At 39.3% G+C, this 14,099-nt stretch overlaps 1 protein-coding gene across 2 annotated transcripts in view; it reads left to right on the forward strand.

Annotated features, from left to right (window-relative positions):
* The window catches only part of lpp (LIM domain containing preferred translocation partner in lipoma), a 129,218-nt gene that overhangs the window by 35,131 nt on the left and 79,988 nt on the right, over positions 1-14,099 (forward strand). The window contains exons 1-2 of one of the 2 annotated variants that reach the window (XM_070909097.1): positions 3,895-3,908; positions 11,975-12,174. In XM_070909097.1, coding sequence (XP_070765198.1) covers positions 11,979-12,174 — 196 coding nt within the window. In that variant the 5' untranslated portion in view covers positions 3,895-3,908; positions 11,975-11,978. Of the gene's footprint in view, positions 1-3,894; positions 3,909-11,974; positions 12,175-14,099 lie in introns of those variants that run through there. The other variant, XM_070909096.1, reaches the window with a different exon arrangement.

The following is a 14,099-nucleotide window of genomic DNA, read 5'->3' on the forward strand; positions in this document are numbered from 1 at the left end:
GTTAAATGAAAGCAGTGTAGGTACCTTTTCATTTATCACCCGTTATTCTGTTTTTTCTTCAGCTTTGCTCAGGGAGGTGGTGCGGGGTGGTGCGGGATGGTGGGGGTGGGAATTGTTACTCTTTGTAGTAGTCACAGCTCCAAATCTCATTTGTAATGGTTATCAACTGGTGGGGTCTTCACAATAGCTAATGGGGAAAACAAATCTTTATTTGCCATGTTTATCATTTGATTAACCTTCATATTATCCCTCTCTGTAATTAGCCTAATTATAAGGGGCTTTCCACTGGCTGTCTGATAGCTCCCTGTACAAACAGGTCTGAAATGTTCTGGCCTTTAACAAACGGAGCGCTCCTTGTGTTAAAAAACTGACACAGAGTCAGGTAGACTGTTGCTGTAAAACACGTTCTAATACTGTTCCCGTCGCTGATGAAAGAATGATTTGCAATTTAAAACTGACACCCGGTGACGGTTTAAAACGCTGCCTCCTGTCAGAAGTAATGCATGTGATAATGTATTAATCAAATTGACCGTGTAGATAGCTTTTGTTGGTAGACAAACAAAGAGCACTGTTGCACCTCTGATATAGAAGTTTACAAGTAACCGTTGATGTCCGTTACTGCAACTCGCCCAACAAGTTTGTTCTCGCCTCTCTGGGGAACACCGGCTGCCTGTCCGCTTCTGTCAAACTGGAATCCCTCTCGCCGGGTTACTGTCTGAGTGCAGACACGATGAGTTGTGATTGAGACCCTCTTCTTCACTGAGCTCTGAGCACACTTGCTTTGACACAACAAAAAGGTGATTTTGCCTGCTAGCTTTCTCACTCCTTGTTGTCACGGCTGGTTTGTGTTAAGTGGCCGGTGCCGGTGCAAGGACTGACTTACAGCAGGTGACTTTTGAGACGAGGTGTTGAAACAGGACGGATTGTTGTTGATATTAGAGGTGAAGTGGCTTCACTGTAATCTGTATCAAGACCCCAGTCACACAGTTAAGTCGGATCTTTCTCCAACTGCAAAGTCAATGGTTCAACTTCTTTGTGACGCCGGTTCTTCCCTTGATTATATGGCCTACAGATGCTCTCTGAAAATGTCCCTTCTTGGGCCACAGTGCACCAAACCTTAGATTTTTCAGAAATGTTTACAGAAATCTACTTGAGATATAACAGTAGAAATATATAATGCTCAATGAGAATGGCCTTTTGTTTATTATCTAATAATCAATACTTGCATGTGGACAGTGGCATACAAACCGATACTGTGCCTCATTCTGAAATTAAGTCTAGAAAATGAACCAACTAAATAAGATAGATATAGATTGATTAGGCGATTGACAGAAAATGAATGGCAACTATTATTGATAATTAATCTGAAATTTTTGTAATTTTCTGCTTCCAGCTTCGTAATAGTAAGGATTTACTGCTTTTTTCTGTTTTATATCATTGTTAGTCTCTCTGGAAAATTATAATTATTTCCTCACTATTTTTTTGCAATATATTGTCTGAAAGATTTAAAGGTACCTTGTGGAATTTTCTTGCAAACAAGCAAAGTGTAACAGTACAAGTTGCAGCGTGTGTATCCTTGATGTCTGACAAACGTGTTGAATTAATTTCCCTCCTCATTAAACAATTGCAAAGTCGATTTTTAAAGAATATTTTAAATCGGGCATTGTTTATATCTATGTTTGCAGTCTTCTTCATTGCCTGGCGAATTGCTAGCTTCTATGTGCAAAACTGACAACAGCTGTCCATCAGTGTAGCAAGGTGAAACCGGTATCCTCGTGCACGTGCGTGATACAAACAAAACAGGGACCAACTCTTAAAAACGTTGCTCCATGGCTCTATGAGTGGTCAAACACTCCCAAGGGTCCCTGCAATTGATAGAAAATTGAGCATTTTAATTCATACAGAAAATAATTGTTAGTTGCAGCCCTACACAAAGCTCTACGTCTGTAATTCAGAGTTTTCATTCTAAAGTATTATTTAACCAAAAGAGATTTATATTTCAAAAACAGACATATTAAATAGTTTTCCAGCTGCAAAAGTTTTGTTTCAAAGAAGAGAGAGCCGTTTGGCATTGGCTTCTTAAAATATCTTGTCTCGTCACCACCATCTTTTTGCACGTTTGACGAATATGATGCGTTGTATTGAGAGGTGCTGGCTTTGCCTGTAGCCTGGCTTAATGTGAGACATAAGTAATTCATCAAAGAGATAATACCTAAATCTTGTTTGGATATATACCAGTTTTTTATTTTATTTTCAAGTAATGTCCTCTTCCTTTTATCCCTCTGGGGACTTACTAAGACCTCTCACTGTGTTGGGACTTAACAGTGATGTTTTACTTTACTTAATCCATACCCTGCATGTTTTATAGGGATAAGTAAAATAGCAAATTACTGTCTTACATTTACACAGAGGGAATTCCTGTCTTAAAGGGATAAAGAAGTAAATTCTTACTTACTTTCTCACATTTACATGCGCTAAAATCCTAAATTTGTCAAGTGGATTATTTCTAGGTCATTGTGAGATAAAGAACTTCTGCCAGTGTACAGATAATTCCAGCCACTTGTTAGCCATGTAACATTGAGGGTGTAACAGTACCTGTATTCTGACACTATAATAACCAAAACATTTTTTATTGGATTTTTAATGACGGGTAATCAATGATGCCTGCATGATAATTGGGAAATCGGCATAAAATAAATTAAAGACCACTGAAATTTAATGCAAATCGGCAGCATCAGTAATAAAATCCCATTCTTTGCTCCTCAGCTGGCCTTGAGATGATCTTGTCATGTAGCTGTGCTGTTTGCAGTGGCTATGTTTCAGAACATGATGTTTGACTTGCCCAGTCCTCTGATGCCCTGACACTGGTATTGCGCTTCTAGTATTAAATTTTTTAACACTTGAAAGAGGTCCAAAACAGCTTTTTGCTTTTATTAATATGTCAACACAAGGCATGGTGTCAGACTTCCGGCACTTTGAAATATTTACCCTTTTTCACAAAACATTTCAAGATCCATAATGACCACTTGAACCTTTTGCTCTTCCCTGTTTCCAAACAGCGGAAGGCAGGGAGCGAGCTCTTGTTTGTGTAATGTCGCATTAACCTGTTCAGTCATTCAACCAGCCCTCTAAAGCAGAGCGAGTCCAATGCTGGGAAGACTCGGAGCAGCAACCTCTTGCAGATGGGAACCTTTAATTTTTAAAGCGTTTTCATCCGCATGGCTGATCCTCCGCACGTTGCGTCACGAACCATGAGTGCTAATCCCGGTTGCCTACCACCCCTCTATTTGGTATGAAAAATCTGCCAGCCAAAGTGTATCTCCATCTTCATCTCTGCAGTGTCTTTTTGAAGTGATGTTTTGATCGGTGCCTAGTGAACCAAGGGCTGTGTAGTTCTAACTGAACTCTACTCATGGGACGAAGCCCAAGGTGGGAGAAGAGCAGCATAATTGCCTTTTAAATCTTAGTTCACTTTTTCTTTTGAACTTTAAGATATGCATGAGGTTTTTAGAGGACATTTGCTCACTTTGGTTTTCAATCTCCTGCTGTTGTGTAAAGGACTTAATGGCTCAAAATGTAAAAGACAAAGCAAACGCCAGCAGTGGACACTTGATGTTCTTGGCTGTGATGTTTTTAAAAAGTATTTATTTATTCAGGGAAGTTTCACTAAGAGCTAGGCTCTTGCCCTGATCACACTCGTACAGTCACACACAGTCACACCTGGAAGCTGCCCAGTACAACCAGTCTGATTTGCTGGTCAGTGAGCAGCTCCACTGGAGTAGCTAGAAGATTAGGGGTCCTGCCAGTCCAGGAATCGTACCGGCCCCAGGCCTCCGGTGCCCTGGTTTATGATATTTCTATCAGTATCTCAAAATAATGTGCCATCAATTTATTGAGGTTAAAATAAGGTTTATCAGACCTTTATGTCAAATAAAAAGGTTCCACATTGAGTTGTTATAATAGAAAAATAAGACAATAGTAAAGATGTCATTCTACACAAACAGTTGTAATCTTAAAAATGATGGTGACTGCTGTATCCAACGTTCCCTGAACTTTCTTAATGTCCACAAATTGACCATAAAGGACAGACAGACGGAGACCAGTCCTTATTCTGAGTGCTCATATACTGCCTGCACAGTACCACATAACCCACAGTATACTCCATAATAATGTACCCATACACTATAATCAATATTTTTGTATTAAGAATGGATCAAATTACTACGTTAGGGCTTCAACTAAAGATTATTTTCATTATCGATTAATCTATTAATCATCTATTAAGATTAGAAATACCCATCACAATTTCCCATAGCCCAAAGTGACATCTTCAAATTGCTTCTTTTGTCCAACCAACAGTCCAAAACCCAAAGACTCATCATTTACTATCATAAATGACAAAGAAAAGCAGCAAATCCTCACATTTAAGAAGCTGGAACAAGCCAATGTTTGACATTTTGCTTGAAAAATGACTGAAACAATTTATTGATTATCCAAGTAGTTGGAAATTCATTTTGTTTCGATCAACTGATCAATGAATTGGCTAATCGTTGCAGGTGTCGCTCATATAAATTCATTTATAGAGAATTATCACCTGACTCTGCAGTTCCCCTTATCTCCACAGAGCTTTTTTAGCATCTTTCAGCTCTTTTTTTTTTTTTTCTTTCTCTGGCTCGCAACTTTACTGTTTTGATTCACTCTCACTCTTGTCAGCGTTGTTTTTGTAGACAGCAGGCAGTTGTTTTCAGCATGAAAGCTCTAAAAACCCACAGTACACTACTGCCCAATGGCAAACTGTAGACAGACACAGTACGGAACTAGCTGGTGAACACAATGGAGCATTTGGCAGTTAAAGAGCCTGATACTTCCCTCAGGAGTTGGTATGGACCAAAAAACAGCTAAGAGGAGTGCGAATATTGGACTTACATCCACCAAGTGGACAGAAACATGAAATAAACAAAGTAACATATTACTGTCAGAACTATGTTAACATCCTGCTACACTTCTTGCTGTTACTTCTCTTTGTTAGTGTAGCAAGAGTAGATTTTCTTTATAGGCTGTGAAAATAATACATTCACTGAGAGTTTTAGATTCTTAGCTTTTACTTGAGTTCTACTAAGTTGTTCATCTGAAATCGAGACACTGTTATGTTCAGATACTGGTCATTTACTCCACTGATGTGGGACATTTCACTCCTCTCTTCCCCTCTGTCTGTTCACCTTCAGCCTCTCAGTCTGGTGGTATTCTATCATTTTCTATTTGCCAACAAATCCCATGAAATGACCAAAACCAACAATTAATTGATCCCATTAACAAGTATTGTCTGTGTATCCAAAGCCTGATATATCTTCTTCCTCTGTGTCATAGAGCTCCATTGTTGTCCATTAAAAACACAATGAGCCACACTGTTGCACTGGGTGACATCCTGCTGCTAAATACTAGAGCACCAAATGTGTATTAATCCGCTGCTGAAAATAGTCCCTATCAAATGCAGTTTACTCCTGTTTGAGCTTTGACTTAACTTCTACTAAATAGTTCATGTGTTACTCACCTCAAATTTTCAGAGTGAACATTTTTGACAAAACACTTAAGAAGGTGAAACACACTTGAGTATACTGCTGTAACAGGAGTTAGTCACCCACAGATCTTTGTGTATTTGTGTATGTTGAGAAAAGAAAGAAGCTATTGAAGCTACTACAGCATTTTAAAAGCAGAAGATCTTGAACCCTGCCAGATCAAGTTCGGCAGTTTTGTGTGTTTTCTACATGCGACGCAGTCTCCCAGCCACAAAGACGGTTTGCTAGAAAGCATGTCATGCTTTCCCTCCCAAAAAATCTCTGAACCCTGCCATTTTATGTTAGAATTCTGTACTCTCTGTGGTCCTCTTTGGATGGTTTTGTTTGATAGTTTCCTTGGTGGATATGAAAGATTAATGCAGCAGAAACACCTGCAGCAGTTCCTCAATGACAGCTGTAAAAGTGCAGCAGAACAGCTGTGAGAAGACAGCCCGACTGCCGTGCCCCCATAAAGCAAACTCTTAAACATGGTGTCACAGCTTTGTGAGTCATCTTGTAACTGCCCTGGCAATCAGAATTGACTTTCCTTTCATGAGGCTTCAATACAGATGCAGCCTTTTTTTGTGACTGCGCGTGCACTTTTGACCTATGCCATATGCCTTAGTTACAGCAATGCTTTGTGTGTATGTGCGCTTGCATTTGTACATGTCTTCTTGTGGTGTGTTCCCTTATTTTGTGTGTGCGTGCGTGCGTGAGGGCGTTAGTTTTTATGAGAGGACACATCAAAGCTTATACGGAAGAGCGTTCGGCGAATGCATAATTTAGCTTATTAAGTAGCAGGAGATCAAGTCAAAGTTAAATAAACAAAAAAAGCATGTCACGTTTAGTCTCGCATCATCAGACCTTTCTCCACACATGGTTAATGGTCTGAGATGTATATTGCAATGGGTCTGCGTTGGTTGAGTCAGAATATGTTTACAGCAGTCATATATATATATGTATATGGTATGTGCTGCATATGTAGTTTTTGTGAGGGTTTCCTCTGGGTGCCCGGGTTTCCTGCCACAGGTTTAAGACGCACAGGGTGAAATGGAAACTCCAAAGTTGTGAATGTGTTCATCCGCCTGTGATAAGACTGATGACTTGTCCTAGGTGCACCCTGTCACTGCTACATGCCAAACCTGCTTGATAGAAAACAGATTCATAGAAGACTGTTAATACAAAACATTTACATGGAGTATACTTTGCTTCCCTGGAGGGTTATAGTAGATATAGTTAGATAGTTGAAAACAACTGAGAAAGCTACAATGCCTTCAGCAGGTCTTAAACGTAAAGGAGAGAAAAATACAGGGTACAGTACATTATGTACATATCCAAACAAGGCTCTGTTGCATAAGCAACTATTAATGATGTACAGATGGAGTTGGACCTTCTCCAGAAAAGGTTGTTATAAGTTTATTGGAAGAGATGAAAGACATCAGATGACGCATGAGGATATTCCAAACCTGCATGGTATGCCAAAATCCAACAGGAAATCAGTCACATGATCATGTATAGTGTAACTCTTTGAGCAGGGGTGGGCGGTATTCGTAGGACCACTTAATCACTTACAGGAGCTATGGGAGACACAATGTGGAAACACAATGATGCTCTTTCACACCAAAGATAACTGCACATTCCTAAAAGTGTTTCACCCTAATGTGCATGGTAAAATTAACATTATTAATCATTATTAATAAGATAATGCATACATACACACACAATACTGGACACACCTGGTAGTGCAGCTGGACTATACTGGCCTAAAACTGAACTAAAAATCATTGAAAAAAAGATTATTATTATTATTATTATTATTATTATTCTTTAAAAGATTAGATTATAACCTTCCCTTTTATTGCATTGGATGATTATACTTTCAGCATTTAATGGGCTCTGCAGGATATCCTGGTCAAGCTTCTTGGTAAAAGCAGTTGAAAAGCAAAATCCTTTCATGCACTTGAGTGTTATTACGTGGGTTTAAAAGTGAGGTGTCTAAGCAGTAATTGTGGCTTGTTTGCTTCCGGCTTCAACCCAGATTCGTCTATGAACAACCACTCCTTTTTTAAACCTGACAGGTTGTCATTTAAACTAATCTATAAAGTAGAACTTGTTTAGCTTTTTCACTGCAGAGAATAAAACACCAAAGTACTAGTGTTAAAGTGTTATGCAATGGGCTTTGTCAATGCAGAACTGATTTGAAGTGTCAAAAGACGGAGTTGAAATGATGTGTGGTGAAAGTGGCACATGCCTATTGAGCCTTTTTCGACCCTAAAAACACAGCTGAGTCGCTTCTGAGGTAAACTGCATCATGAGTCATTGAGCCATATTGATCATAGTCAATTCATTAACACGCTGAACACACACAAAAAAAGACTGCAATAAAACGTGTTTAGGAGGCCTGCTGCGTCTGTCTGTTGAATGTCAGACTCCCAAGCCAACATTCTCCAAAGCTTCCTGGAAGTGGATGGTCCTCTGTGCGGTCCCTTCTGCCTTGAAATCAGACTACAGTAGATTCTTTGTTTTCGGCACATGTCTCATGATGTTACAAGGTGATGAAAAGGATCCGCTGAAAAATGCTGTTGCTTTCATATATACGTAACCCATTTGATGTCCTGGGAACAGTTGACAGTAAATGACTACGAGCCCTGCGAGAGAAATCGAGATCCTGTTATGTTTGACTATTGGCCATGTTTTACTCCTCTCTTCCCCTCTGGCTTTTCACCTCCAGCCTCCTGACTGTTGTCTTAAAGGAAAAGTCTGGTCTAGCCCAACATGTTCCTTCATTATGATGAACGTGTGCGCTGCAGTTTACTTTTGAGTCAATCCCACATGCACCGTCCTGCTGTTGAAATTCAATAGAGCACTAAATTAATTTGTAAATGTATTAATCTGCTACTGAAAATAGTCCTCAACCAATGCACAGTTTACTCCTGTTAGAATAACATTTGCAAAAAGCTACAGCGCCCAGCTGTTTTAGGAAGTCAGAAAGTGTTGAGAGGTGGACTAACACATTGTTTGACAATAAGAAACATATTGAATAACACCAGACTTATCCTTTGACGTATTAAAAGGTTGGCCCATCAAAGAAAAACAAAAACTCTCTGGCCCTTGTGGTATCTGATAATGCAGATAGTTTCAGTTGCTTAGGTTTCTGCCTCCACCTCAACTCAGTGGAGGTGATTGTGGTGCTGAAAACTGTGAAAAGTTTAATTGGAAATCTCAACTGCATTTTTTTCAGAAACAGTGTTCGTGTTACTCTTTATAAACCACAGAACACACTGTCAACCATTTTTGACTGGGACTATTTCTCCAATAGAAAGTAGATTTCATTCTAACATGAAGTCAATTCAGATTGAATGTTATGTACTTAAGATTTTATAGTTAAAATGGAGGTAAAGCAATTAGAAGTCTCTATTCACACAAGTAATCTATGAATCACTGGAGCGATTACATACTGAGGTCATCGGTGTGTTGAGTTGTGTTCCCAAAATGGCACATAAATCGCTTGTTTTGAAGAAAGTTTATTTTAAATGACAGACAAACTGATTTTAGTGGGTTTATTGTGTACCCGAGCACCCAGTACGCATAAAGTGACATCCCACTGTGAATTATTTGCCATCATCAAAGACTGAAACAGAAATGTTCCATGCAACATGTCGTGTATTGAGTCTTACTCACACATGCTAAGATCATTTCTTCTGTTTCTCCCCCCTCCTTTTAATTCATCTTGTATTTTGTTAGCCACTTGAGCGTCGAGAAATGAAAGCATTTGCATTGAAAGGACAGGTGGGTGTGAGACACCGGCGCGCGTCTGAATCGCAGCATTAAGAGCAGGGAGAAAAAATATCAAAAGTACGAACCATTCAGACGGCAGGAGGAGCAGGGATTTGAGCAGATATTAAAAGATGATTGTGCGTGGGCTTTTCTACTGTGCTCCAGAGAAAGAATGTAAACCCTGTATCAGTCAGACGGAGGATAATAAACAGCAGAAACATCAGAACACAGCACAACAAACACAAACAAAAAGAAGGAAAAAAGTGCAGCGTATAAATAGTTCAAATATTTCAAGTGATTTCAGAATGCGATGGTGAAATACTGGATGTTTGTGTCCTCAGCCACAGCAAGTTATTTACTCTGTTGTAGTGCTCTTTTCACTGTAACTGTATTAACGTATTTCAAAATAAATCTCGCCCACCATTTAAAAAAAACAATGAAGATAAATAAATATTAATGAATACATATTTATGTCTCTATGACTTGAAGATTGATGTCCTGTTGCTGTTCAACACTGATCTAATCTTGTTTTTCTGCTACAGCAACACCGTAAATCATTGATGATCATCAATACTTTTATGTTATTAAGTCTTTTTGGTCTAAAATATTAAAATACTCTTTGTCTCACATATTACTTTTTTGATTTGATTTGTTCTCGCGCAGGCATTGCAAGACAGAATGAGAGTAAAAAAGGTTCCGAGTTCAAAGTGATTTCCTGTCTACTTTGATACTTTATTAAATTGGATGTGTGAATACATGTCAGCACACAGTGTGCTTTACCTTCTTTTTTATTTTACAAAATCATATTACCAGCTGCTGTGATAGTCTGACTCAATAGTTGAAATATAAAAAGTAGACTTGAGTCTCACACACATGTAATTACTGTGACTCGTGCTGCATGTGAAGGCAGCGGCCGGCTGCCTCCATCATTATGCACACATCCTTAGAAACGGGGGCAAACAATGTGACAAATGTCAGGTGTTTCACGCAGTAGTTTTGGTTTTACTGAGCCTGTCAACAGTTCACTGCAAAAAAAAGAAAAAAAGGTCTAATTAATTTTAACGATATGAGTAAGATGAACATACTGGTGGCAGTCAAGTAAGGATATGACTTCTCTATTAAGTTGCTTTCTTTTGTCGCTGGCGGCGTGGCTCTAGGGACCGAAGTATCTCAACTATTGGATGGATGATGGATTATTATGAATCCTAATAAATCTGATGACTTTTCCTTTATCGTCCATCATCGGATCAAAACTATAAGTTGTCGTTAATATCTCGTACTGTACCTCAGCGGTACTTTGTGTTTAATGCTAATTAAAAAATGTTAGCATACTAAGACGCTAACCTCAGATGGCATACATGGTAAACCTGCTAAACATCTGCACGTTTGCGTTGTCATTGTGAGCACGAGAGCATACTAAAGTTAGCATTTAGCTCAAAGCACTGTTGTGCCTAAGTACGCCTCACCGAGCTGGCAGTAGATTCTGGGTCTCATTTGTCCGCACGGCCTTAAGGCCTCAGTATGCTTCAAACACACTATGTCCTGTGACGTGTCGTCCTACCACATCTAAAGGCAAGAGTGTTTATGCCTGTGTGACATCCGAGTGTCAGGGCTTGGTGAACAGACTTTAATCTCAGCAAAACTTCTTCTAACAAATCAAAGCTGCCGTACAGGCCGGTACGTAGACGTCCGTTGGGACAGTGCGTCCCTCTTGTCCACACAGTTCCCCATCCCTTTTCTCCTGGCACCTGCTTACGCCAGCTTGTGTGTCCGGACCCAGCTTCACTGTGGTATTCAAGCACATGTTATTTGCATGCCGCATTGCAGGTTAACAATCACGCCAATACTCACAGGTGCGTCAACGACACGAAAAGTGACAATTAGTTGTGTGAAGAATGAAAAAGGAGACCTTGAGATAGAAGCTGTGTGAACTTTAACACCTCCTCACAAGCACTTTGTTTGAAGCATACTGCAGCCTTTTAAGAAGCTGCAACCAACAGCAACAACATTATATTGAGTAGCTCATCAGTATCTATGCCATCTACTGTATGAACAGAAATAGATGCAGTACTATGGGACATACCCTTATACAGGAAACATCGGCAAGATACTATATTATACAGAAATCTTTAAATAACTACACAGGTTTCCCTACACTACACACAACCACAACCCCCACTGGCCATCACACACATTGGTCGTGTGGTATCTACCTGTAGCAGTGCAGCTGCTCATTTGTCCATTGTATAGCATCAGTTTTAATACATAAAAACATGAGATATGTGTATTATTTTGGGGAGGAGGAGACTTTTTGACTTTTGTCCAGGCCCGTTACTTCTCTGCTGAGATCACTGGTGCTCCTGTCCAAAAAAAAAGATTATGTATCATTTCTGCCCGTGATTCCAGCTGGCAGTACTTTCAGATGGAAAATACTACATGATAAATGTTGTTGTGTTATTAAAGTTTAACTGTTTAGAGCTAGATTAATCCCATTGTGATCCATAGTTAAGTTTCCTGATTGTTGACCGTAGCTCTAAAGGCCTTTTGTGCTTTTCAGAGAGTCTCCATCACCCATATTGACTGACATGTCGTACTTGAATCCACAAGCTTCACTTTTATTAACTTTCATCTTCCCTCATCAGAACCATGTGGAACCCAGTGAACAGTAACGACCAGACGGGACAAGTGGCTGCCAGGATGGAGACTACTCCGTCTTTGGGTAGTGCGAGCATCTCCATCTCCCAGCAGCAGGCACCCAAGAAGTTTGCCCCCGTGGTCGCACCCAAGCCCAAGTTCAACCCTTACAAACAGATGGGGGATCCCACCCACTCTGACACCGCAGGTAACGACACAGGAGAAACCACTAAATCATTAATATCAAGTGATTTTTAAAATGAAACCTTTATGCCATCACTTCAGACACCATCTGAAAATGACATTTTACTGACCTCCTCTTTACCTACATGTCTTGCAGTTAAGTGTAATATTAGTTAAGAACAGTATTTGTTTTTCTCCACTAGCTGTTTTTACAGCCTGATCAGACCAGGCCCAAATTGTCCAGAATCTCCTACATTACAAATATCAGACTTTACTGACATCCGACAGATTTAATGTTGCACTGTCCATTTTTTATATTAGTCTGCATTCATGTTCCACTTCTGCTTCAACAATGGACACAGCTTTCCCTCAGGAACTAGCGAACCTGAATAGTAATTGTATTGATTGTGGGTTGTCCTACAGACTACAGCAAGACTGATTTTAAATCAGCACAACTTTAAATGTCTTAACTGGTCTTAGCTGCTGACCTAAATGCCTTCATTTGATTTATTACAAAAAAAAAGTAGTAAACATGCTTATTTGCCCATTATTTGTCATGTAGTATTGGTTTCCGTAGTTATAGTATAATATATTTGTACAGTCCTGAAGCTCATTGATAAAAGATGTGACTCTGGCCGACAGTATAATGTATCTGGATCTTGACCAGAACTCACCAAAGCAGGTGAAAATCACCTGCAAAACATACAGGAGCAGTACATACTGTAAAAAAAAGAAAAAAAAAGAGCTGGAGAATAGGAGCATAACAAGAAACTGTTTATTGTCATGGTAACATTGATCATCCATTTAAGTATAATTCTAGTTTATTGCAACATGAGTGTTATTTTTGGAGCCATTGTTTCCATCAGCTTTGAGAATATTGGATTGTTAAGGTGTCTTCCCACTGAACGCAAAGTGAATTTTCGTGTCTCTCATCATAAAGCTTTGGCTAGAGTACATATGGACCGACCGTGTGTGGCCGTGTGTGTGTTTATGTGGCAGCTCAGACTCAGAACTCACCAGAACCTCCAGTACCTTGTTACTGGCCTGTAATCTCTCTGCACGTTTATCCGGTGACTGAGGCCTTGTTGCATGCCTAATTTCTAATAAACATACAGTGTGAGCGCTGTGGTTTGCAGTCATGTGTGAGTCCAGGAAGACTTGTGTTGTCTGCTTTTTTGAGGCCCCATGGGAGCTGATGGTTTGTTTGTATGAAAACGGTTCTAGTGCTATGAGTTAATCTGCTGTAAACACATTTACTAACACAGTTTTAGGACTATAATTTTGATGTGTAACTTATTTAATTTGCCTTTGTTCCAATAGAGTTACAGTCTGGCGTTACATCACAAGATTTACATTGCAGGCAAAGAGGATTTGAAATAATGCAGAATTAACTTCAGGAAACACAGAGGCTGGGCTCTACTGAGCGTAACTGTCTGTTTTACATGAGGCAGATATGACTCCACAGCGCGACAACTGCCTTCATAACCAGCGCTGATGATTGCTATCTGTTGAAAGACAGGCTCATATTAAAAGATATCATTTTTCGTTTCCTTTAAGAATACTGTTACTAAATCAAGACTCCTGTTGTTTAGACAAGTAAAGAAAAATGCATTTTAGGTTTATATGAACATATTTTAGTGTTCAAAAACATGCGGAAGCCTATTTGTCTCAAAGAAACACCACAATAATAGGATCATTTATGTAAATGAAGAGAAACCACTATCTTTTGCTGTTATGAGAATAATGTCATTTGAAAACCTTTGGAGTCATTGGTAAGAAATAAAACTGAAAACACCTAAACAGTGTTAGCTATAGGACTTTTTCCTGAATATTATTATTATTATTATTATTTTCCACAAAAATACATATAGTCATTACTATTGCATGCACAGTTCCTTTGGCTTAAGTCTTCAGTGAGCGAGTTGTTATATTGTAAAGGTAGATCATGAC

Source organism: Enoplosus armatus, chromosome 7 (genome assembly GCF_043641665.1).
Source record: "Enoplosus armatus isolate fEnoArm2 chromosome 7, fEnoArm2.hap1, whole genome shotgun sequence".
Classification (NCBI taxonomy): domain Eukaryota; kingdom Metazoa; phylum Chordata; class Actinopteri; order Centrarchiformes; family Enoplosidae; genus Enoplosus; species Enoplosus armatus.